Source organism: Anser brachyrhynchus (genome assembly GCF_964034855.1).
Source record: "Anser brachyrhynchus genome assembly, chromosome: 2".
In the NCBI taxonomy this organism is placed as follows: Eukaryota; Metazoa; Chordata; class Aves; order Anseriformes; family Anatidae; genus Anser; species Anser brachyrhynchus.
Genome location: NC_137695.1, coordinates 18,717,620 through 18,744,414, shown reverse-complemented (window position 1 = coordinate 18,744,414; position 26,795 = coordinate 18,717,620). Strand labels below are relative to the sequence as shown.

The 26,795-nt window shown below is 43.7% G+C and overlaps 1 protein-coding gene and 1 long non-coding RNA gene across 4 annotated transcripts in view; one reads left to right on the top strand and one right to left on the bottom strand.

Annotated features, from left to right (window-relative positions):
- LOC308191190 overlaps positions 1–26,795 on the bottom strand; it is a 336,186-nt gene that overhangs the window by 46,070 nt on the left and 263,321 nt on the right. The window lies entirely within an intron of this gene.
- GPR158 (G protein-coupled receptor 158) overlaps positions 9,575–26,795 on the top strand; it is a 200,242-nt gene continuing 183,021 nt past the window's right edge. For 2 of the 3 annotated variants that reach the window (XM_080578566.1, XM_080578564.1), the window contains exons 1-2: positions 9,576–11,212; positions 25,015–25,120. In XM_080578566.1, the coding sequence (XP_080434692.1) occupies positions 10,341–11,212; positions 25,015–25,120 (978 nt within the window). In that variant the 5' untranslated portion in view covers positions 9,576–10,340. Of the gene's footprint in view, positions 11,213–25,014; positions 25,121–26,795 lie in introns of all 3 variants that reach the window. The other variant, XM_080578565.1, reaches the window with a different exon arrangement.

Below are 26,795 nucleotides of genomic sequence, written 5' to 3'. Positions count from 1 at the left end.
TCACAAACTATTTGAGCATATTTAATTAAAAAAAAAAATTAAACTCCCTTAAGTACAATATTTCTGCCTTAAATAAAACTACAGAAATTCAGATGGAATGGCTGGAAGAGGAAAAAAATTATCAAGTCTCATTTGCTTTCCCTTACTGCTTCTTGTTGGCTCACTGAGCACATCCACCTTTTCATCAAGATGGTCACTCAAATTTTGTTCTGCTCTGGTTGTTACAGAGCATCACAGACCCTGCACATCTTCGGAAAAACCTTTCCTCCCTCCTTCTCCCAGAGTGTTAAACTGCCATCTTGTAAGATGAACTAACCTTGCAATTTGGTATTAAAATAAATCGCTCCGAGTCATTTTTACAGCAGGAACAAAATATAAGAAATGAGCGCTGATACACCCACACAAATACACATACATGCACGCACTCCCACGCGCAGCCATCCCGAGCGAAGGCTGAATCCCAGCTTCTGTACAAATCTGATCTGTGTTGTGCTGGGTTCGGATTTGAAATCTGTAGGTTTTGTGGAAAATGCCTCAGAACAGTGTGCAGGGCAGTGATAACACATTCACAGAAGGGCAATATAAATAGCAGATATGACTGGATAAGATGGCTGATAAGTTCTGGCTTATCCACCAGAAGATGCCTCCCCTCCCGCTTGTGGAAAAAAAAAAAGGATGCTTTGCATATTTTTTAACAGAACTCCTTGAGATTCGTGAAGAAAAAGAAGTAAAATGTTCTGAATTGTCCAAGTCTAAGGAGCCCAAGTTTCACTTTCCAAGATGATTTATAACAAAAATGAATCAGTGGTGCAGAGGTTGCTTACACTTGCTGAAAAAAATTATCCCCAAATAATTGATAGCACGAGCAAAGCTGAAAGTTACGTAACTTGTAGGCACAGCGGGGTAAAACTAGAAGATATTCTCTTGCAAGTAATCAAAAAAGACATTGACATGAACTGTCCTCAACACATGAAGGGTACCTACATCCACAGATCCTGTCCGGAAGCATGGGATGGATGCATTTGAGCTGTCTTTGCGGTACTGCCCAGCTGCTGCTTCAATCCACGTAATGTGCACCAAGGGCAGTCAGGGTGGGGGACTTAGGACTTACAGTGTTGAGAGCTATCCATAACTTCCACACTCTTTCAACATGTGTTTGCAAAGGACAACATCAGTCCAGTGCAGAACTTGATAGCGTGTCTCTTGTCTGCAGAAGACAGTCTGTGAACGTCATGTACACAATACCTGGATTTTATTCACATCGAAAATTATGATTTATATCAAGCGGGTATCAATACTCTATCAGTTGAAGATTGAATACCACCAAAATATCTTTGAAGCTAAAATTTAACATGCAACTCATACTTTTTGTTTTACTTTGTTAGTTGAATTACCTTAGAAAAGAAATTGAGATAATGAATACAAAAAATGAACCACTGACAGTAATATTTTTTAGGGAGACACGCTGCAGAATGAGGTTAGATGAGTAGAAAAACTGTTATTCTTTTCTATTTCTGTGAAGTAGCTTTTTTATTTTTTTTTTTCCTCATGGGAAATCATTACTCTTTCTGGAGAAGGTAAATTGAAATGTTCCTCTGAAATAGCTTTCCTCTTGAAAATAGTGGCCGAATCCTTCCTCCACCTCCTCAACATTAGCTTCCAATCTTGTTGGAAACCAGTGATTTGTGGAATCAGCGGGGACCAGGCACTTTCTCCTGAGTGTCGTCCTTGCTCAGCTGAGCCATAGACTCAAGTGTCTCCAATTTTACAGAAATTTGCAGAGATTTTCTTCTGCTCTTTGACTGCCATTCATTTTGATGAGGATTCTAGGGCAACAAAGGATTGACTGAAAAGATTACTTCAACCACAGAGTTTTTTCTGAGTTCAAAGACCAAAAAACTCCTGTCCCCACAAGGCCTCTTCACCATCCCTATGAAGGATGTAGCTCTCTGCATCATTACTGACTCCAGGTCACAGCGACCAGTGATCCCCACCAGGAAACACACCACAGCTGAAAGCAATGGGCATTCGTGGTGACAGTGGGGATCTTAAAGTGTATTCATCTGGTTTGCTCTTACCCAGTATCTTCCGTGGTATTTTGTGCCTCTCTCTTCAGCACCGGGACTCCTGAGGCTGGATCAGCCCTGCCGAATTCCCACCCCAGCACTGCTGTGGCAATGGCTGCGAAATATTGCTCCTCTGCTGGCTTTGCTTTATGTGCTCGGTGCAACTATTGAAAACCTTGCCCTAGGGTCATCCAGCTGTGTGCTCCCTTGTCCATTAAAGCAGCTTTCATAAAACAAAAAGATAGGTGCTTTGGAGCCTTTTATGTAGGACAAGAAGCTGTATATTTTTATTATTATTATTTTCACTCTACTGCCTTCCAGCATATTACCTTTCTCTTCCAGCCTGTAGCCTGGCTGACATTGAGAGCCTCCCTTTTTACAAATGATTACAAAAAATCCTTAAAACTATTTTAATTTCCTTGGCTTTTCTTTCTCCTTGTTTCTCTGATATCATCAGTATTTCTCTCTCATTCACTGGTAACAGGAGTCAGAGTATCTACCACATCTCACCTCTGGCTTTACTTCACTGTTGAAATAAGAGAGAGGGTTATCTGTCTCTTAAAAACCAAGAAGAAAAATGAAAAGCAACATTTTAGAGTTTATTCTGAATTCTTTATCAGCGTAGAAGCAAGGGCTGCCTCAGACCTCGAGGTCCATGATCAGAAGCTTCTGCTATTTATCGCTTATTTCAAGTGGACAGCCAGGGAAAGATGCATCAAACAGCATAGCTGTTAAAAGGCTAATACCCACTTAACAGCACAGCATACAGCAACCATTTCCAAACAGAACTTATTTTGAGATTGTGATTTAGCTCCCAATTAATTCAGATGATTCTTCCCTTTGAAGCTTATTTTCATTAGCTGACATCTGCAGATTCTTAGTACAAAATGTAACAGGATGTAGGTTTTTGAAACATTTTAATAGGAATTCTGGATTTTGCCTTCTGCATGTCAGGCGAGTGGGCAAATACTCATCTATATAAATCCATATAATTTCATTGGCTTCAGTAGAGATATGCAAATCTACATCAGATGACAATTTGTTCTATTTTATGTAGCTGAAAGCGAATGCAAGATGATTTTAGTTTTGGAAAGTATTTGGAAAAAGTAATTGGTTGAATAACTGGGAGGTTGAATAACCGAATCCAGACATACAGTCAAATCCCAAGTAGTTACTGTGCCATCATATGGTGAGTCACACCTGTGAAAGTTCAGAAAAGTGCTGTAAATCCCAAGCAGAGAGAAAAGAAGGATTAAAACAACGGAGAATTTTATCAGCATTTATCCAGTATCCTGGGTTAGGATAGGAGGGTAAGACAGGATAGCAGGATAGCGAGCATCCATGATTTACTGCTTGATAAAATAATTAGATTTGCTGAGATATTATTGGAAATACTATGGATGTTATGCTTGCCATAAGAGAACAAAGAAACCCACCTTGTCCATGCTCTTACCCTGTAGGTTATTCTTGCCAGTTGCTAGTTCTGAAGGATGCATATGAAGCTGTTAGGAAGCCCTGTATTGACTAAGATGTCCAGTATAATCCATTGGCTCATTACTGAAGGTAAGGTGCTCATGGGAAACTTAGTTCCTCAATATTACATGTACCAGTGAGATCTTATTTTCCCAATACTTATAATTATTTCAAACTTTGCCTTTTGGGTGATTTTTCCTTTACCCCATCTCAGTGCAATTAGCTTTTATTCATTTTTTGCCTGCTCTGTCCTGGCTCTGAGCAGCTGCCAGTCTGTTGCTGGGCTGCCTTCCCGAAGCTGTGCTTGAGGCGCTGAATTCAGCTCTGCATTTTGCTGACAGGCTGGGGATTTAGGCTGGCTCCTAGGTGTAGCACCGACTAAAACACCACATTCTCCTTTTGGATACAGTGCTGAGCCTTTTATCATTATTAGGGGTGTTGTACACTTACTGTCCTTATATTAGCACGACATTTATACTGGAAATGATCTTTGGGGAAGTGGGATTCATTCTGCGAGGGCAGTTCAGGTACTGCTGTTGTCATTTATTCAATTTTCTGCTCTCTGCCTTCATTGCCAAAGACATTTCTGTTTTTTCTTTATTTTAATTTAAAATAAAAGTAATTCATGGAGACAGGCTCAGGGATCTGACTGCTATTGGTATGTGTTCTGAGCTGTGATTTTTCTTTCAGCAGCGTAAGTGCATCCCTCTGTGTGCAGCAGACTATGAAGGCACCAGCAGCCCTTAGCATACGTGAACGTTTCCTGACATTAAAGTCACTTCTGTAAGGTACAAGCAGAACAGTTTGTGTTTGCAACCTAACTTCAGCGCTCCCTTATCTTTTCCCAAATGTGAACAAGCTTACAAAGTTTTTGAATAGCATTTTTGTAAAATGCAGAGTCTGCATCTGCATATTAGATACATCTGCATATCAGATGCAAGTTCTCCATAAACAATTGGGAGTCAATGACATGGATTTTTTTGTCTGCCAGACAATTTGCTCCTAACCTAGAATAACACTTTCTGTTAGAGATAAGATGTGATCTTTCAAACATATACCAGCTCTTTGCATTTCAAGTGTTTGGGAGGAAGATTCTAAAGTTGGAAAAAAATCATATTATGTATTTTAAGAAAAAGAGAAGAGGGGATTACAAAGCGGAGCTCGTAGAATAAAGATCTCCAAAAGGACTATTAAGCTACTTTATAGTCAGCACCTTAAAAATAATTAATTGATTGAAACTAGCTACTGTGGGATTGTCAAGAAAAGTCCATACAAAACAAATTAAGTTTCTTCTTTGACTCATAACTGGCCTCAGGAATAGCAATGAAGCAGCAGATGTGCTATGTGTCTGCATCAGTAACATTTATTACATACCTAGAACGAGGTTTTCAGAAGTAAGCTAAGGAAATATTGTATAGGTAGGTCATGAAGTGCGTAAGTGTTTGCCTCTAAAGCCATTCTCAAAATGTAAGTAACAGTTATGTACCATGAAACTGGGAGGAGGTTTCAAGTAGGCTCCTGAAGGGATCTGATCTCTATTAAATAGGTTAACAAACAAAATGAATAATGAAATAAAGAGTCATAAAATAAGCAGATGACTATAAGAAACAATGAGATAGTTAAAGCATTTTGAGGAACAGGTTTGGAATTAAAGATAATCTTGAAAAATCCACAAGATGGCCTAAAATCAGCAGGATAAAATTCAACAAAGACAAGTGCAAAGCACTACCCAGAGGAAGGAGAGATCAAACCCTTAAATAAAAACAGACAGTGGATAACTAGGAAGAACAATGTTTTGAAAGGTTATGAGGATTATATTGGATTACAAACTCAAATACTGGTCAATACTGTGGTGAAGGTGAAAAAGCAGGCTGACCTCAGCGTGGGGGGTATTGACTGAGAATTTTTTGTAGCCTGCAGAAGAGGCATAAGGGGGCCTCGTCTGGGGCACCAGGACCAATGACAGTTTTAAGAAGCGTAGTCTGCTAGGAAATTTGATTAATTTAGCCTAGGGGAAGGAAAAAAGAGAGTAAGTCAAGGTGGTCTTTTTCAGACAGACACATCCAATGGTGACTGTGCTCTAAGAGGAAGAAAGTAAAGGACAAAAGAACCAAAGAAGACTTGGATTATATAAGGCAATCCACCCACCCTACACTTGGTGCTAAGGCGATGAAAACCTGCAACAAGGTAGTTAGGGTCTCTGTGGGGTCTACCTGACTGGAAGTTCTTTGAGAGAAAGGTAGAAAATCTGCTGCCAGAGATGGACTTGCTCTACGCAGTCCTGCCCCAGTGCAGAAAGGCTGTACTGGGAAACCTTGTTGAGACTCCTTCAAGCCCAGGATTTCTAAGGAAATGTCCAGGGGGGTTGCATTTCGCACTGCAAGTGAGCAGTAGTCAACAGGTAAGCTCTTGCGGCTTTTGTCATCAAGTTCTAGATAACAACACTTGTACTCTGCATTTTGGCTACTTTTTTTTTTCTTTTTTTTTTTTCCCTGCAATATTCAGGTGGTGGTTTTAATTCATTTGCGAGTGAAAACAAGATAACATGGAAGTCTGGTCTCCAGTACATTCACTATCACTTTTGCCAGCCACTACAATAAACTCAGCATCACTCCTAGCCCCCACGTACTCTGCACTGTGTATTAAAACCTCACGGCACAGTGCTCACCACCACCAGTACTTCCATTTCTGTCCTGTCATTTCGAGTCCCTCAACTCCAGCCCCCTCTGCTTCTGCTGTTCCCTGCCTGCTGTGCACCGAGGAAGAGCACACAATCCAGCTGTTTTGGGACATATTGATGTTTATTGGCCAATATGAGTGGTCAAAAGAGAACCAAAGACCAAAGAGAACATATATCTGCGGAATTCACTATGCAGCCCTCCCCTGAGTATGAAAACTAATGTGGGTTTCTTTCTTTGATCCAGCTGCGAGCTTCACAATGTTTGTAGAAACCTGAGGAAGCTTTCAGACCTTCACACCTCTGTCAAAGAGCTGAAATCTATTAATGGGATCAGAAGTTATTGGCAGACAGAGGGGGTTCAACGGTCAGACAAAAATATGACTGCAAGTGCATTATTTCTTTAGTTAATCAAGCAAAAAGTAAGAATACTTTTGTTAAAAAAAATCTATATTTTGTGTTTCTGATTGCCACAATCAATGATGCTGATAAACATTTTCTTTCTGTTTTGAGAGAGATACAACATAGTATTCTGGAAGTTTCAGCATTTATTGAGCATAGTCTGTATATCACCTAATTAGCTTAGGACAGAAATTAATAAATGAGTATTTAATTTGTTCTGATTTGTTTAAACAGTGCAATACTTTCTACACTTCGAGCATTTCCAATAGTTCAGATAAACCAAGATCTTGTGTACAGGCCATATTTGGAAAAAGTAGGTTACAGTTACTGTAGTCTATTAAAAACCACTAACATTTTGCACTGCTATTTTTTCTGCACTGTAATTAGATTCAGGTTGAGCTCATGCAATATCTAAATGCAGACTCCTAGCTCGATAGCTAATAGAATCAAACGAGACCCTTCACATACTGGCATTTTGTTTGCAACAACCGTGGTAGTTGTAACAGCTCAGAGGAGCAGGAGAGCGGTCAGATGCCTCTCGATTCCCCACTGGAGGATGGCCTGAGGCAGCTCTGCTGGCAGAACTGAGGCAGAAGCACAGCAAACATTGTTCAGCCACAGTAATTGTGTATCCTGGGGACTCCCAGTCCGTTTTCGCATTGTACTGGTCACAGCTGAACAGGTTTCTAACACCGCCAACACATTACAAATGACAGGCCAGAGTCATTACTGCGTTTTAATGCTAAAATAAAAATACAATGATCAAAGTTTCCTACATCTCTTCCAATCCTTTCTAACATGTAATTAAACATGTAAAAAACATGTAAAACTTTGTAAATAAATAAAAATGTAAATAAAATATTTGGTCATTTCCTTCATCTAAGAGGATGCTGTCTTTCCATCCTGCCCTGTATCTGGGCAATGAATGGTAGGCTTCGAGTCCTGCGACATAGTTTTTACAAAGCTGTAAGTAGATGCATGCTTGCAGTGGCTTAAAAACTGTTTGTGTCTCATTTTAGATGTGGCTGTACACAATAGCTGTTTGGGAGCCGGTCTGAAGGGACCGTGGGAGGAGGCCCTGGGGGATGAGAAAGGCTCTTTGACCCCTCTGTGATGCAGAGGCAGAACAGCCGCCCTGGCACCCTCGGCGCGAAGGCCCTCCACCTCTCATCTTCTCCCCATGCCTCATGAACACAGGCAGCACAAACAGCAACCCAGTGGAACAGGACGGCTGAAGCCTTCTGCCTCCAGCTGTCCCCAGGAGAGGAGGGAACCGGCAGCAGCTGGAGTCGTGCCCTGCCCCATCTGGCTCCTGGCAAACCTGTGTGCTGAGAAGAAGAGCTGCTGGGGGGTGTTCGTGAAGGAAAAGGGGGTGTGGGAGTGGTGGGTGCTACTGGAGAAGGGTGTTCGGGAGGACTGTGAGGAGATCGGGAAACAGAAGGAACTTAATATGCTAAGTACATTAAAAGGATACTTGATTATCGCTGGCCGTTTAGCAGGTGCAATTTCAGTAGGTATTAATGGTCGGGCTCCAGGAGGGGAAGTGCACTCCCATCAGGCAGCTGACCTTTAGAGCAGCCTGCGGCAGTGAAGAGAACCAGCACAGGCACACTGATAAAAAAAAATGCTTGTTTATTTATTTGTCACTGATACCTCACCAAGTAAACGATTCCACATTAGCTTAGCTCAATCCTAACAGCTGCTCCTTTCAAAAGCCCCTTTTCTCACTTATCCGCAGCAAATGATGCATCTTCAGGTATTTGTTCAGTGCAGACTCCGAAGCACAGACTCCCTGTGCTGTGCTAAACTGTAAATACTCGTTTCTGAGCTGCTCAGCATATGCGGTTTCTAAATAATCTCATAGGCTATTCACTTGAGGGAAAGTTCATTACATGTAAATTATTCTTTAACAGTGAATATCGATTGCAAAAACACGGACCACAAAATTAATTTACCCTTAGCTGTATTAGACTGACTATTCCTTATAGTTTCAAATAATTCTAAAATAAGAGGATGCTTTAAGGAGCAGATATATCTTGTCAGCGGTTTAAAATTAGATCATATATTCTGCATGACTGAAATCTGCTCCTTATAGGATGTGCATGCACATGTGTGTGTGGGAGAGGGGAAAGAAAAGGATCTTTTTACTACTCTTCTCATCTGCACTCTTCAATTCCAAAAGGGAATTTTAGATTAAACCAGAAGGGAATTAATTGTAATTGCAAGGTTTTGTTGCGGACAATCTCCTCTAAAATTCACCCTTTGCAAACTGCCTCCTGTCACGAACCCCTAAGGTAAAAGTAAGATGTTAAGCAGGTGGATAACTTCGCATCGAAGAAAATGGAAAGTTAAGCAGGGTTTATTTATTTATTTATTTATTTTGGTGCTACATCTGTACTGCTGATCATGCCAGCCCTATAACCGATGGTTTATTTGGAAAGGCCTAACTGCGTGTTCAGTACTTTTGGGTGCTCCCAAAGGCTACGTTTTGGGGGAGCAGGAGGACAGCGGGATGGTCGGCCAGCTCTGCCTCCACTCTAAGCCAGTGCCCTGCAGGTCAGCCCTGAAAGCCACGGGCCTGTGGGCTCCACTTTGAAGACAGAAGTAGGAATTAGCGCTGCGGAGGAGGATGACGGGCAGTGCCCGAGCAGGCCTGGGTGACACAAGCGGCAGCCCCACACGAGGGGACGGGGCAGCACCTGAAGGAGCCCCCTGCTGAGGAGGCGCCCCTCGCCTCGCCTCGCCTCGCCTCAGGGGCACCAGCCCTCAGCGTGACTTTAACGCCCGCCGCCCCCTCGCCCCCCTCAGCCCCTCCGGTCCCGCCGGGGAGCCGCGGCCGCTCCGCGCCCGGCCGCCAGGCGTCGCCGCCACGCTCCCCGCGGCGGGGCCCCCGCCCCGAGCCGACCCCCGCCTCCTCGGGCGGGCGGCCGCTGCCAGCGGGCGGCTCCTCCGCCTCCGCCCCGAGCCGGGCCGGGCCGGGCCGGGCCGGGCCAGCGGGCGGCAGGTGAGGCGAGCTGCCTCGACGCCTCTCCGCTGCGCCGCCTCCTCCTCCTCCCTCCAGCGCCGTCCTCCCGCCCCGCGAATGGCTGCCGGCTGACTGGCAGCCGAGGCGGCCACACGGGGCGGCAGCCGCCCGGCGCACACCTATAAGGACCGGCGGGGAGGGAGGGAAGGGGGCGCCCGGCGGTGAGGGGCTGGCTGTGGCGGAGCTCCGCGGCGGTGTGCGGGGAGAAGCAGAGCGCGCCAAGCAGCCGCCGTGCCCCGTGGTCCCGGTGAAGCCGGCAGCGAGGGGGCAGTCCCTCAGCGCAGCCCCCACGCCTTCCTCCTCCTCCTCCTCCTCCTCCTCGTCTCCGGCAGCGGCGCCCGAAGGATGCGGAGCGGCGGGGCGCGGGCGGCGGCGGGGCGCCGCGGGGGGACCCGCTGCTGCTGCGCCGGGCGCCGCCGCCCCTGCGCGCTGCGCTGGGCAGCGCCTCAGTGAGCGCCGTGGCCGCGGCCGTCCGGGCTCGCTGCTGCTGCCGTCGCCGGAGGGGCTGCGAGCAGCCCCGCTCCGCTCCGAGCCGGCGGCGGGGGCCGCCACAGGTGCCTCGGGGCCGGGGGCTGCCCCCCGCCGTGCTGCCGCTCGGGCGCCGCCGAGCCCCCGTCGCCCTGCGCCGCGGCTGCCTATGCGGAGCGCGGCTTGAGTGACTCCGCCGTGCCTGCGCGACCGGCGCTGCCCCGGGGACATGGCTCTGCTCCGGCTGCTGCTGCTCCTGCTCCTGGCCCCGCGGGGGCTCGGCGCCGCGGCCAGCCCCGGGCAGGCGGCGCAGGGCCGGGAGCGGGCGGCCAGAGGCAGGCAGGCTGTTTACAACCACATCAAGAGCCGGGAGCCTCCCCCGGCTCCGCGGAGCCGCTCTACGGAGAGCACCATCTTGGCGCAGCGGCTCGCCGAGGAGGTGCCCCAGGACGTGGCCTCGTTCCTCTACACGGGCGACTCCCGGGAGCTGCGGCGTGCCAACTGCTCCGGCAGGTACGAGCTGGCCAGCCTGGCCGGCAAGTCGCGCTTCACCTCGCACCCGTCCCTGCACGGCGCCCTGGACACCCTCACCCACGCCACCAACTTCCTCAACATGATCCTCCAGAGCAATAAGTCGCGGGAGCAGAACTTGCAGGAGGACCTGGAGTGGTACCGAGCCTTGATCAGGAGCCTCCTGGAGGGGGACCCCAACATCTCCAGGGCAGCTATCACCTTCAGCACGGAGCCTTTCTCCTCGACCCCCCAGGTTTTCCTCCAGGCCAGCAGGCACGAGAGCCAGATCCTCTTGCAGGACTTGTCCTCCTCGGCTCACCGCCTGGCTAACGCCTCCCTAGAGACAGAGTGGTTCCACAGCCTGAAGCGCAAGTGGAGGCCGCACCTGCACAGGAAGGTCTTGAACGCAGGCCCCAAAACTTTGGAGAACAGCTGGAAGAGGCGAGAGAGCTTCACAGCGGATAAGAACCACATCAGGTGGTCCTCGCCTTACCTGGAGTGTGAGAATGGGAATTACAAACCCGGCTGGTTAGTGACTCTCTCGGCAGCTTTCTATGGACTGCGACCAAACCTTCTCCCCGAGTTCAGGTAGGAGGAGGGCTCCTCTGCTCGCTCCCTATTCGGAAGGGGGTAAGGTGGGCTTCCCAATTCTGCCCGCTCCTCGGGAAGGTTGCGCTGTGCCTCTGCTGTGTGACCTGATCAACCCTTCCCCGACCGGCTGCTCAGTCACACCGCAGTGCAACCTCAGGCCTTCCTGTTGAGCGTCACCTTCATGTGTCTTAGGGAGCTGTTGCTCAGGAGAATTGCTTCTATCTCAGTCTGTAAAACAGGGTTTTCTTTAACTGCTCTTACTGAAACAGGTGTGCATGTGGGTTATGTGCCGGGCATGTTTCTGGAGGAGAGAAGATAGCAGGAGCTGCCAGTTGCAGATTACTTCTTTGCAAAAGATCTTTACCGAGCTGTTATTTCTTACTTTGCTGCAGAACTAAAAGTAGCTCAACCCTAGCTGTGATTTTTAACCAGCTGGGAAACAATGTTGTCATGCTGCTAAACCGCAGTTTCTGGTCTTCAGTGCACATCCACTGTGGGGTGCTCAAGCCTGGTCAGTGTGTAGGTGATTGTTTGCCACTGCAGGTTTCTCACAGTGCATGTGGTTACAACCTAAACCAGCAGTTGGGAAGCTTTTCTTGGGGCATTTTTTGTAGGACCCCCACCCCATTGCGAAGCTGTGTAGATGATACCTGGCACATGTGAAGAATTGCATGTTTTCTACTGCTGTTATTTCCAGGAGTTTGCCACCAGGCTGTGACTAGCAGAGAGGAGGATATGGAAGGGCTATTCTTATACCTTAACAGCAAAAAAAGATGCAATGAGAGCAACCTGTGGGGTATGATATGTCAGATTTTTGCACTGGCACGCTTGTAGTGGGGATCATGTGTAATTCTGCTGGGGAATGCCCACTGCCCCGAAGCAGCTTTAGTGAAGCAGCTCTAGTCCCTCAGGAAGTGAGGGAAGAGCAGAATTTGCTTTGTGCTGTGATTCAGTGGTGGGTGAAGACCGCTAAAAACACAGTGGAAATGGAAGAGATTTTGCCACCCTCGAGTGCCCAGGCAATTGTGTATATGAACACTGGCTTTCTTGGCTTAGTTTGAAATCCAGTGGGATCAAGCAGGTATGAATGCAGTCATGTATTCTCATTTAAAAAAACAACAAACTTGAATAAAGAGTGGATGATTATGTATGAAATTACCTTTTGCTCTTCACACTTCTGGGGCTGGTAGGCTTAGGGTAGAATGAGCTCATCTGCAGTCTGTTGCTGAATTCCTTCCTCTCAAGACCAAAAGCCAAGAAAAGCTGTACTGCAGAGCTCTCCTGGACCCCAGCAGGGGATCCAGAAAAGTTCAGGGAACTTCTCAAAGTTTGAAATATTTGAACAAACTTGAGGATGCAGATGAAAGCTAGTGTAGGCAGATATTCTCTTGGTGGGGATGGAAGTTCATGTAACCTGAAGAACCTTTAGGCTGGAGGTGGGGTTGCAGCCACCAACTAAATATCTGAGAAATTAGAACTTGACGTGAAATCTAACAGCTTTGTTACCTTCAGCTGAAAGAAGAGCAGGTTTCTTAAGCAGCAGAGACCTCTTCATCTCTGTGCCAAGCTCTTGTGATGCCAGGAAGCATCTCGGTGGTGTAGGTTTCTGCTGTGGTAGCTCATGCACAGGACACACCAGGTCCACTTGGCAGTAACCCTGGCCAACCAAGGCTACCAGTAGGGGTCCTCCTGGGCGCAGTACAAGGCACTGCCTGTTTTCTGGTCTCCTTGGCCTCCATTTACCATGTGGGATTCACCTCAGTTAAGGAAACAATAATTTGTTGTAACTCAGATATTTTGAAGGGCATCCTTTAGGCACATTTAAGCATGGAGAACTTAATTTTCATTTAAGAGATATTGCAATGGGGTATTGTATAAGTGTTGTGTTACTGTTGTACTGCTGTGGGATTGAACAGTTAGGACAAAACCAACAAAGTTTTGTATCAAACCCAGAGATGAGTTGATAAACATTTCTAAGAATCTCAGCATGTTTTACTGAGACAACTTGCAACTCCATAAGAAAGCAGGTGAAAAAAGTGTGTGTATATGTGTATATATGTATCTTGGCAAAGTTAAATGACGGTTCCAGTGTTTCTAGTTTGAGATATGTTACATGAAAGATGGCCTTCTAATAAGCTTATCATATGAAATGGTGAGAAGATAACTCTGCAGCTACATAGAAAATACTAAAACCAAGATAAACTTCTTCCAAGACTTGTGGGACATCTTAACAATTACGCAATATTTTTAGTACCTGATAGGTGTGCAGCCCCAGAATGAGTTCTGAAGAGGATAAACGGTCTGAAATATAAGCACGTAAAATAAAAATGCAAGATCTAATACAGCAATTAGTACTAATGTTCTAATAACTACAAGGTCCCTCATGAAATAAGCCTTATTTCCCCTCACCATCTGTCTGTCAGTGACACAATGGTTTAACTTTAAATTCCTATTTAAGGCCCATATGGTAAAAAGCAGCATGTATTTTAGTCTCCATCTTTTTCAAAAGCCACCTTGGTTCTCTCAATGAAATATCCCTGAACCATCTGCTAGGAACACTTAATGGCTCAGTTTACATGCTCCTTCCATTTAATAAGGATCACTTTAATGGGATCACTGATGGTACTTCAGTGTGTGCCCCTTTAATACTCCTCTTACAGTTCACATACTTTCTTCTTTGCTGACATTTATTAGGTTTATGGCATGCTACATTAGAGTAACAGATTCATGAACTCATTTTCTTCATGGAAAAAGTGTCTTTTCACGCTGTAGAAGGAAAAGCCATTGCCCCTACCTTTTGGTGTATCTTCTGTCCCAGTAGCAGATGGGTACATTGCACAATATAGTAATGGGAAGGGTTTTATGAAGATGAGACTAATAATTACTACTGGTTCTGTTCAACACATGCTACTACTGCAGTACTGTCGGCAGTGAGTTTCTGCAAGTGCAGTCGCAAGCAAAGCATCGCCTCTACGTGGTGAAGGGTTGTGCCTTCTGTCAAAGGATGCGACTGTTACAGGCACAGGGCTGTTGCAAACAGCTAGCTATTAGTCTTTAATTTTGTACTCCCCCATATACTTCTCCCTTCACATGAGATGGAAGCCAAACTGTGAAGTGAAAGCCAAGAAGAAGGTCTTTTTAGTCATCTTGACAAGGTTATAGGAGGCCAACTACTGAGATAAGCGGAGAAACCAAAGACATGTTGATTGTGCTGATGAACGTATCGCAAGCTGTCTGAGGCCAGTGGCACCATATCAGTGGTGCTGCCTTTGCACTGCTTCTTAGCGGTGCTTGCTGGTGTCTCGTCTGCTTTCCCTGGCCTTTGTTCTGCCCAAAAGGAAGGGAGACGATGTTCCCATCTGCTTAGCGAATGCAGTGCAGACTCATTTCGAAGTGAGGAGAGGATTCGCAGAGACTGGAGGTAATGTGTTGGTGACAGTACCCATTCCCTCCTCCTTCCTTCCAAAGTCTACGCTGATGCAGTCTGCAGCTGGAGTTCAACATCTGATGCGTCTAATTGCTCTACAGCTCTTGTGCTGCACAGGGTAGAGCACTGGTAGCGGTTGTTGTTAGTGACCCTCCTCTGCTACTTTCTGTCGTACGGTGACACGGAGCCACGTCCTGCAGCCCACGGTGACCCGGCTGGACTCCGCAGCCCTGCTGTGGAAGCAGGAGGGTGTGAAAAGCTTCGCCTCGTGGCTGTGTTCCGTTTGCTAAAAGCACTCGCTTGGCCCCTGGAGGGGAAATGGGAGGCTCTCATTGCTTCAGCACTCTGGTGGGTGGGTGGGTGGGGAGGGTTACTCCTTGATCTGGAAGGAAAGTGTGCAAGTAGTCTGCTACTAGGAGCATATGAGTATGAGTGTTTTTGTTCCTTTTTTTTTAAAAAAAAAAAAAAACACAACACTCTCGTAGGTCACTGAGTCCAATCTCCTGCTGACCAAAGCCCACTTAATGTAATCAGTTGACTCAACTTCATCTTAAAAAGGTAGCTTTCCCTCTTGGCTCTCCACTTCGCTGGCCTGATGGGTTGGGATAGCTTCTTCTGATTTCTGATCTAAATTTATTCAGTTAAATATCCATTTGTTCCTGCTCCAGAGCTGCCTTCTGGCTGAAATAGCTGTCTGCAGACATTTACTGCCCTGACCTATTTATAGGCAGCAGCAGGTCCTTCTCCACCTTTGGTTACTGGACTGAAGAAACCAGCCTTCTCCAGCCTCCTGTCAGGAGCTCTCTGTTGCCATGGTCCCTATTTTCGAGTCCTGTTCCAGCGTTCCTTGAATATGGTTAGTCAGATCCGTGTGCAATGTTTCAGCCTCGTGCGATGACATCAATTACTCCCAAGCTCTGATGTATGAGCTGTTGCTCTTGCGGTTCAGAACGTTCTCTTGTGTGCTGCTCTCATTTTCTTTACTGTCGTCGTGCAGTATGTCAGCGTTTTGGGAAGTGGTCCTTGCTTGCTTTTTTTCATCTAGGAGGCCTGAATCCCTTTAGGATAAAGGAGCGGTTCTGCCTCTCCATGTTCCAGCAAGGTCGTGTTTCACCAAATACAGGGCAGCATTTGCAATCAGGTCTCTCAAGGACTGCTGTGAGGATGCAATGGCATAATGGCTGTTTTGGCAGAAAGGAACGTACTCAACAAGATGAGTAAGGTTTTGTGTTTTTTTTGTTGTTTTTGAACAATGCTGTGTTCTGCAATAGTTGTGGATACCTTCATTCTGAAGTTTGGCTGAATCAACTGTTGTTTCCTAATATTTTTTTCTTCCTGACATTTATTCCTTCTCTCTTAATTATTTGAAAGGTATTCCTTGGTGCAAAGATTAATCTTTATTGCACAGTTCAATTCAGCTGTTTTTTTTTTTTTCCTCCCTAAAGGCAGTGTAATGTAATGATTTCCACTGTACTATTAAAAATTACTCAAACCACTCTAGGGTTATCCCATAATGGGGTGCTTAGTTAAGGAAACATTACTGAAGGCAAATTCTACCACAAAGGTAGAACTACCTATGACAAGTAATTTCTTAGGGAATATACTTCTGCTAAATTTTTCACAGGTGTTAAATTGGTAAAATAACCATAAAAGTAGACATAAAAAGAGAGAGTTTCAGAACTTGTAACTTCTTTGTCTTAAATATGATTTAAGCTCTGACTTTAACCACCTCTTTTTAAAAAAAAAAAAGTTTCCCCATGGATTTTCAGTCTAGTCTCAGTACTGAACTTGGAAAACAAAATTCATTTTAATTGTTTAAGGAAGATTACTAAATGTTGTGGCATCATATGTTAGTTATGTAATCTTGAAAATATTTTAAAATGGTGAGGCTGACATCTCCTTCTATACCATGCCCTGGCCCATATAACATGATTGAAAGTGTGGGTGGATTTAGAACAGATTTTAAAAATGAAAAGGAATAATTTATTTCCTCGAACTAAAAGTTTTGGATTTATATATGGATTTATATTTCTGAAAAGAACAAAGAAATATCTACTTAGTATGATTTACTGTTGATTAAAGAACCCCGCCCCCCCCCAGTATTTTTTAAATGTTCTCTAGACAATCAGTGACGTACGTGCCTCTTACGTATTAGGTCACGGATGAGAATAAACTAGACAATCATGGAAGAAAAAGGAACAAGGAGTAGGGAATTCGTTTTGGAAACATGATTTGGATTTCTTCACTGTTGGAGAAACAGTGGGGTATTTGAAGAAAGAAGCTAAATATGACCAGGAGAGGACTGAAACACGTACTGTGTTTGTGACAACACTTATGTAGCGCGTGGTAAGTTGGAATAAAAGGAATGAGCTTTTTAGGTCAAACTGCTACTTCCAGTCCTCTGTTCCCTACCTGTATCCTCCTTGGGTAAGGCTTCCAGCACAGCAGGCTATCAAAGGTCTTTTGAAGGGAATGGGCATGTGACAGTTCTTACTATCGGAGATGCAGCTCCAGGCCTGTCACCTCCTATTCTATCTATTCATGAACCTGAGCTGAGATTGAGAAATGTTCCCAAAGATAAGAACAGAAGTATTGCTGTTAGGTCAGATGAAAGGCTTATCTAGTTTTGTCTCCAAAAGCAGCTTCTGGCAGGCACTTAGGAAGCAATATAAGAAGTGTTCATGTATCTTGGTTATATTCCAGTTACAAATAATAAGCAATACAAAATCTTTGCCTTTCAGACCGCATCTGAAAGGGCATTGATAGTAGGTATGGATTGAACTGACCTTCATAATTTACATTTATTTTTAACCCATTTTTGTCTTCTACAATATAATTTGGCTCTGGTTTCCGTAATATAATTGAGCTGTTTAAAGAGCAATTATTACTTTCTATTTTTAAATTTGCTGTGTGATAAATTTATTTGGACATCCATGATCCTTGTCTTAGAAAAACACTTTTGCAGCATTCTTGATTCAACTTATCCGGACCAGTCAGATTTAGTTGTGGTGTATGCTATATATTTTTATCACCTGCAAAGTTTGTCAGGGCTCACCTATTTTTGGTTGCTTGTAAACCTGTTGAGCAAAGCAGGGATGACTGTGGTGCCCAGCTTGTTAACATCCTACAGGTGAGAGCTGACCTCCTGTCACACTGATACTCTCCAGAATGGCTGAGCAGTGGGAGCTTCCTTGGCTCTAAAAGAGTGTAGTGATTAAAACATAGTTTGCTTTCTGTAAAGGCTCTATCAGCTGAGTTCTTTTCAGATCATGATTGTCTACTGGCCTTACAGATTTTATTTTGGACTGCCTTTTTCTGAGGTATTTGGCAAGTTTTTGGTTATTTTGGTTAGATTTTATGCTTCTAACATGCTGATCCTATAGTATTTCTTGTTTTTTGTCTTGCTGTCTTGCCTGAGTTTATGCTCTTCCAGGTTCCTTTATTTGAACATTGGTTTCCACTTTTCACTTCTAAATTCCCTTGCTATCTTGTAGATCTTTAGTGTTAGAAGTGCAGCTGTAGTTAGGCTGAAGTCATCTCTCCTGTGTAGGATCCTTCTCATTCAAAGCTCTTCTTGTTCCTAGCCTCTTCTTATATCACTTTCTGTGCTTGAGGCCCTTTCTCTCCACCTGTCTTGTTGACCCTATGGATAGTAATGGGCATATTTGAAAAATGTCTGTTTCTTGTTGAACGGTCTAAACTTGGTTCCAAGACCTTTTTTCATAAGCAGAATCTAATGTAAGTGGTACCCCACCGTTGCTGACACTGCGGCGTTCCTAAATGAGGTGGTGCCTGGTCACAGAATTTAGACACTAGCAGTACTTAAACACAAATCCTCCAGCAAAAATATCACCACCCCTCAAAGTATCTAGGAAATTCTTCAACTAAAATGCAGGGAAGTCCTCAGGCAGCACCGCATGCCATAAATCTGAAGGCTGAATTGAATACGAAATAATTCTGCAGACAACAGAGGATTCAGCTTTAAGTATTCCACCCTTGTAGTACTCTTCCAAATGGCCTACAGGGATTTTCTTTGCAGGTGAATCCTAATTCATGTGCCCACACTGTTATACTGCACTCTTCAGTTAAGTTTATTTTTAGTGAAAGCTGTTCCTTCTGTGGAAGTGGGCTGAAAAACAGCAGTCATGCTGTGGCTAAGGAATCAGGCAAGTCTGTCTGTCCTATCACTAAGAAATTAGTGATAACTGAATGACCAAACCAAAATCATGTTATATGTAATATTCCAGTAGGCTTGTGTGAATCTGGTGGTTACATTGCAGTGTAAAGGTAATAATAGTTCTAGGGACATCGAGGTGATGTAGAATCCCGAATCTTAACTTTTGAAAATAACTTTGAACAAGCAGAAGCTGTTGGTTACCAGTAAGACGTTTACAGCTTAAGGTCACTTGTGAATTTGACAGCGGGATTTTCTTGGGTGGCCAAAGACACTTTGAAGTGGACTCAGGTGTCAGGTAGCGTGCAACATTTGAAAATTAGTATTCTTGAATGAACCAGTTTCCAAAATGAGAAGGCACAGAGGTTTCCAACCTGAAAACCTTTGCTATGCTAATTACAGTATGCATTTATCTAGAGGTGTGTGGATTTGCAAATTTGGGACATCAGTAGAGAATTCATTTTTCGCATTTCACTGTTGTTTGGTAAGGAAGATTTTCTGAAGGACAGCTTGTGGGGGGTGAATGAATATGGTAATAAGAATTTAGGAAGGTATTTAGATTTGAGGGATGATGTCTGCTTCAGCATGTGGTAACCACACCTGATAGATACCTTTATTGTGGCCGGTGAGGGCCCTGTGGCATTTGTTTGTCTCTTTAAACCCACCACAGTGATTTTGTTTTTCCCCTAGTTTCTAATGCAACACATTATGAGGAAGGTTACATTCTACTGAGGTGTGCAGGATTCATGCTTAGACAGGATTTGTCATCAGTCAAATGAAATATATATGGTTTTGCTGGTGCTTTTGAAAGGCTTCATTATAACTTGGAGAGATTTTTCCCCGCAACCTTTAATGTTAAAGGATCTGCTACTGTGTATGGTTCTCTTTATTCCTAAATTTCAGAAGGCTTCTCTGATTCTACAATTAATAGGCTTTAATGCCGTTGATATTTACTGCTTATTACAGAACTGATTATAGTAAGAATCTTATTCATACATTTGCTATCAGCTTCTCCTATTTGCTTGCGATGCTTACAGACACAGCAATAAGTGAACAAACCTAGAAGACAAATTTTGAATGCCTGTTTAGCTGAGCTATGATGACCTCTGTGCCAAAAGCTTCCGAAGATCTAGAGGACAAAGATACTGTTTATCACCATTTAAATGCAGGCAGGCTGTTCTGTGCAGCTCTGGCTTGAGCTGGATGGGAGAAAGGGCAGATGTTCCTTCTGTTTTTTTACGGTGAGACAGTACAGGCAAAAAATTCTTCTGTTGATACAGGTTTTACAACACGTTGTTACAATGAAATATTATAACTACTGAAACTATCAAGATAGCTGGTAGGCTGGGAAAATAAGCTTAAATCAATTTCTGGCACAGATTTTGAAGCAAACAGAATGCCAACAAACAGTGGTACTGGAAATTAAGACAGACACGAAAGCCTCTTAAATCAAACCTCTGACCCAACAAAATCCTTGATGACATACTTCAATGATTATCTGTTATGTACGATTCAACCAATTCTTCATCTGTAGTTGTCCAAAATGTTAAAGACGAACCTGTAATCTTTAGGTCTTTTTTTGTGTAAGGACTGTAAAATTGTGGCGGAAAACAAATATTTATAAAGAGATTAACAAAATATACTTACTTGCCAGATGGTCCACAATTACCAGTAATATTGTTATTAACTTATCACGGTGGCTCGGGTTCAGCCAGGCAGCACTGTCAGTGTGGATGAATGTGTTATGCTGACAAACTGAGTCGACTGTCATACAGTTGACGTTTGTCTTGATCACTTCTGTTGAGATAGCAGAGCTGCAATTATTTCCAGTTAGTCCAATAAATGTAACACTTACAGGTAGTTGGTCTGTATACATAATAGGAGGATGCGTTCTTCCATATGTTCCGTTTTCCGAATGCTGAATCAAAAATAACTGAAAATGTGGGTGTCTAGCCGGGCTGTGCCAGCTACTGTATTAATCACAGATGAATTTCAGAAATACAGCATCATGTACATATTGGTGTACCCTACGTGTAATGTTGGTGGGGTGCGAGTCTGAGATGGTGTTTTCAAATGGCAAAGCATCCCAAATGAATGCAGTAAAAGTCTGTACCATCATGATGCCTTTCGTAAATGCCACACGTACGCTTAAACTTTTTTCTTTTGAAAGCATCATGTATCATCAAGTAGTTGCAAGAGCCTGGTACTACCTCAGCAGGACTGTGATGTCACCATGAGCCGAGCAAATTGCGGAGGTACAGTGAAGAAGGGTTAAAATGTGCCGTGAGGGAAGACAGTGGAAAGCTGTAGTATTTTTTAACTCTCAGGAGAGATCTTCACGGTCCTGCTTCTGGACTGCACTGTTCTTCCTTCCTGTGGATTTTCACCACAAACTCATAAAGCCCTGGGAAAAGGAAAAAGAGCAGTGTAACTGTATCGGAAATTCAGGTTGTGCTGCAGAACTGCAGACAAGAGAAGGTAGAAAGGATAGAAATGTCTGTACCGAGATCTTGAAGACTGGGCTTTGTGGAAAGGCAAGTGTTCTTGTAAGAAGTTTTAACATGAGAATTCAAATGGAAAATGCATTGTTTCAAATGAAAGCACTTTGTAGTGTTCCTGGATAAAGTGTTGTGGAAATAATTTGAAAATAGGTAACTGTCAGGCCTCTGACTGAACAGCCACAAAAAACTGACAAAACTCAAACATGAAATGGAAGTGCACGAGAGGTGGAAACAGGGTCAGGTAACCCTAATATGGAGACACCGAGCATGGATGGGGTTAGGGAAACCAAAGCCCATCTGGGGTTGGATCTGACAAGAAGTGTGAAGGGCAACAAGAAACACTTTTGTAAGCACATTGTTAGCAAAATTAGGGCTGGGGAAAAGGTGGGCCTGCTGCTGAAGTGGACGCTTGGCCTTGGACAGGTAACACGGAAATGGCCAGTGATACCACTTAGCAAACTCTAGCTCTGTGTGTGTGCTTTGTAACTATTCCTCCTGCCCCAGCAGTGATTAGTTTACCCTTCATTTTCATTTTTTCTCTTTCCAGAAGCCTTTGTAGAGGGAAAGGAGAGTTGCCTCTTTGACCAGTTAAAAACAAATGCATGTAAGGGAAACACTTTCCCTGTGAAGGAACTGAAGGCCTACTTTCCTAAGGTGTTTGGGGAATCTCCCAGGTGAACCTGTTGCAGCCCTAATAACGATAGATCAACATTTTTTATCCCACCATATGAACTATTTTCTTTAGAGTAGTCAATGATGACCTAATGCTTGAGAGACCCTTACCAAAGTGCCTTGTGTATAACATGAACTGAGAAGGCAGGCACTTGCCTTAGTCCTGGGCCCGCTGCCTGCTTCATGCACTTGAGCTCTTCACACCTCTATGCAAGCAAAGTGAAGTCATTAACTTGAAGAGCAGATCCTGTCCCTGGCCTACATGTTAGTATTTGCATTCAGAAAAGTCCAGAAAACATCAGAAACCCACCTGGTGGGGTCTGTATGTGACCTGTTGAGGAGTTAGTTACATCTGCTTACTCTATGTACTCCAGGAACAACTGAGGCAGGTATCTTCTTACCAGGTTAAGGTAAACTTGTAACCCACCAACATAAACATTTTAGGAAGCATTAGTGTGTACGGTGTGGCAGCTTTTCCCCTGAGGCCAGTGGTTACCTGGAACCATGGAAAAAGCAATTGGGAGGGGAGGAACTGTAGTTTTAGCATTCCCTGAGGAGGCTGATGTTCAAAACAAGTGTGGAAATGCACAGAGCTAGGAACGAAAATTATTTTTGCATATTCCAAAAGCATGGTGTGTGCTATTTCAAGCTGAATTTGCCAGAACATGCTTAGACATTTCAAGTGATTTCTAAGTGTGTCCAGTATCAGATTGTGTAGATTCCAGGCAGGAGACAGAGGGAGGGGGTTGAAGAGCATCTGTATGAGCTTCCTATTTAGGCACATAGATTCCTAATGCAGTCTTCCTCTGATCACTAAAATGATGAGCTTGTGTTTCTCCAGTGACTATCTAGCATGTCTGAGGATGAATGTCCAGATATAGCTAGTGTGGACACTTTGGTCTTGGTCATACTGGTGTCAGATAGGAGGGAGCAGTATTGTCCTGTTTTGAGGAAGCTCACCCTTACCCCTGTTCTGATTTTGTTTACAAGTGACCCCTCGATGGCTCTGTAGCATTATTATTTATCATTACAGTTCTTAATATATATTGTGCTATAGCTAAAAGAGTCAACGTGCTTTGAGGTGGGCAAGGATGGCCATGTCCTTGGTCTTTGAGAGCTCTTGGGAAAATCTTGTGGTGCATCCCAAGGCCTGGGAAAGAGATCTCTGAAAAGTATGACTATGGTATGTTGAATCTGAGTAAGCTCTGAAAGTTAAGAACTGTTTGTACAGTGCCTCTGGAAGACCTAGAGAATGGCATTTTAAGAAATGACTTAAAGCATTTTGGTACCATTGATGTAGTTGTGACTACAGCTTGTATGTTAGGCAATTTGTTTCTGAAGTCTGACATTAGCAAATTAAGAGGTAATGTTGCACCATTTCTATCTGCGGTGAAGGTGAGGATTAGTAGCTGGGAGGGTAGTCCACTGCCTGTGAAAGGGTGGTGGTGGTTGTGCCATGCAAGGTCGTATGGTGGAAATCACAGCTTTTGTCTGAAGTGACTGAAACTGTTGACTTAAAAGAAGTGGTACCCTAGACTTACAAAGTCAGTACGGAGCGTTTATCGGTTCTGAGTGAGTCTCTTACGACCTACCAAAATTCGCATACCAACATTTTTGCCAAGTCCAGAGCAGTCACAGCTACTCTCACAAGCTGATGCTATAAATGTTCCACATCTAAAGTCATCTTGGAGATTATTTTAGAGAAAATGAGGAAATTGTTGGAGGTTTTTTTTTTTTTAGAAATGCAACTCCAAACTTACAGCTTTTGTTTTCATGTGGTGATTTCTGAGTTTTTTTTTATAAAATGGAGCACTGGGTTTGAAATCGGTTGTTAGCTGTTCATTCACAAAAATTTAAGGGAAACTTTTGATGAGGAAAACACAAATGTTCTTGGTGTCCAACTAAAATAGTTCAGACAGTCGTCAAGGACTTGTGTTTGAAGGAAGCATTTTTTCTTGGCTTTGTAGGCATCAGTGGCCTACTCCTGGACTGTGCTGCCCTTTCAGTGGCTTGCATCTCTGTGAGAGGAGCTAAAGTGCTGTTTTATCAGCGCAGTCGTGCAGACGTGGAGAGAGAGAGGGGTCTGGGTGAGTGCTGGTGGAGGCTGCTGGGCAGCAGCTGGGGCTTTAGAGCAATGGAGGGGCCTTGCTTTGAGAAGGGTCCTTGGTGGGGACCGTTTGGTTGGGATTTCTCCCTGGGGTGTGCAGATGCGATGGGATTGGCCCCATGTGATCCCCTAAGGCCAGGGAAAACAGGCAAAGTCTTACAGATTATCCTTTGCAACAAAGATGCGGGTATACCGGGGCAAAAGTAGTTTGCAGGTGGCTGTAACTTTCTGCAACTGAGGAAGAGTGGAAATATAAGGCATTTTTAGGATGAAGAGGGTAGTGCTAGCCATTAGCATGTTGCAGACTTGGTTAAGCAAAGAGAACGTGGATGGCCCTGATTTTATTTTTTGTTATCGCTTCCTCCTCATGAAATCACTGGAGGGTTGGGGTGTGTCCAGGGACAGTACAGAAGACTTTTTGCGCAATTGTTTTGTCAAACAGCATTCCCTGGAGTAAAAGGGAGGCTGTTGGTGTCACCTGGCGTGGCAGTCACATATGGTTCTGGGTGCTTCCTGGCCCCAGCGCTCAGCGTGCCCTCCGGGTTGGCTGGTGAGGCTGCTGGTGTCTGAGACAGAGCAGGTCACTCATTGTGCTTATTTTAGTTCTTTGCTGCATCGTAAAATGTGAAGGGCGTTAAATTATTTGAGTGTGCAACTTATTCATACCTGCCACCTTACATCTATTGAGTACGTGAGATTTGCAGATTTCGTGCCATAATGCAACTCGGTGAGGTCTAACATGAATATGTCTCTGCGAGCATGGCTTTGGGAGCACAAAATTCCTCGTTTCTCTTCTCAGACATATCAAATCCCATATTTAGAGGAAAAATGAAGTTCTGCTTTGCAGGTTATAGCATCATAAAGAAGTTTGGTGTATTTCTGTAGTCATCAAGTTCAAGGCTGTTTTCTCTTTTTCAGAGGTGTCGTTAAAGTGGACATAAATCTGCAGAAGGTGGATATCGACCAGTGCTCGAGTGAGGGGTGGTTCTCGGGAACGCACAGATGTCATCTCAACAACTCCGAGGTACGTTTGTAAGGAACCGAGTTAAACCTTAACAGGGAGTTATGATATGAATAACTTTGAATATACTATGAATAACTATACTATGAATAACTTTCTATAGTATAAATGCTAGCTATTTTATAGACTCTAAATGTGGTTTATAGCCTGAAAAGACCTTCCTGTGCAAGGTGTTATGGTATGCATGAGTTTCAGGAATGGCTGCAGTTTAGGAATATTGGCATTAAAGCAGAAGCTAAGTTACTGTGCAGAAATATAAACTATAGGAACAGAATATCAGTGAAATGATTCATGAAGTTCTTGCGAGTCAATCAAAAACCATTATTTTACATTCAAAGTTAAAATAAACTTTTAATGTGTGTATCGCTTTTGACTGGACAGCCTTGTAAAATGCAGTAGAAGTGGCTGAAATGCTGGTACTGTTTCTTCGGAGAAGCTTGGTCTCTTGCAAGAATGATACAGAATAACAAAATTGGATGCTATAATTCTTTTTTAATAGAAATGCCAACATTTTGACAGAGCTGACTAAATGTTTCCGTTCAACTCCTTCCTGCTTCCCCTTTCTTCTGAAGGCCTGTGTCTGGCTCCGTCTGTCAATGTATCATAGATCATTCAGCTTGGCAAATCATATGTACGCAATGAAACTTAAAAACAAAATATATTCAGTGATTTTTTTGATTACATATAATGTTGTTTTCAAAGGTGCGCATTTGTTATCTGTGAGACTGTGCTCTTCGTGTACTTCTGTACTTTCAGAAAGCACAAAGCACAGGGGAAGCTGAAAGCTGAAAGAAATTTGAAAATTGAATCAAATTAGGAGTTGTTTACCAAACTACTCATAAAATGCTGTTTTATCCAAACCAAAGCTAAATTTAGGAAAAGAGTTTGTTTTGAAGAATTCATCAGTTAACATTTTTGAGCAAGAAAAACTCAGAATTGTTGTAAACATCTTTTTTGGTATTTTTCACTTATTTTTTTCTTAAAATATATACAAAATGAGAAATCAAATGTTGTTTGATAAATAAAAACTAAATAAATATTTCTGCAAATGGATGTTTTTCTTTGTCAATTAGTTTTTGACTTCTAAATTCAAGGAAACGCTTTTCAATATTTCATGTTTCCTCCTAGAAGAAAATACTGCTCTGAGATCTGATAAACCTTATTTTTTAGTATATGCTAGTTATCCTATACATGACTATGTATTTTGACGAGTGCTCCTCCTTTTCCTAACGTCTTATGAGTGGAAATGTCAGCAGAGGGGTGGGATGGTAAGTTACGTTTCTTTCTGCAGCTAAGAAAAGGGAGGGGGAAAAGAAATCTTATGAGAAGACCAAGAAAAACACATGTAAAAGTAAAATGGAAATAATGAAGAACGATCACTGGCGAGCCTTAATGCACCTTTGGACTGGTTCAAAGCCCACTGTTTGCTGTAATGGGTTCTGAATCATGCTCTGTGTTCTTAACGTTAAGCAAAACACAATCTGAGTGAAACCATGCTGGAGGTAATTTCAAAATTAGACCCTTTTTTTCCAAATCTGAGTTCTTAACTGTGTGTCCTAGAGGGAAGAATGCAAAAAGCTACTCCCTCTTGAAATAAGGTGCATGGCATGGAGTGTTGAGGCAGGGATGGTGTCTCCAGAAGCTATGAGCCAGGGCTGGGTTCTCTGCAGTCTGGGCT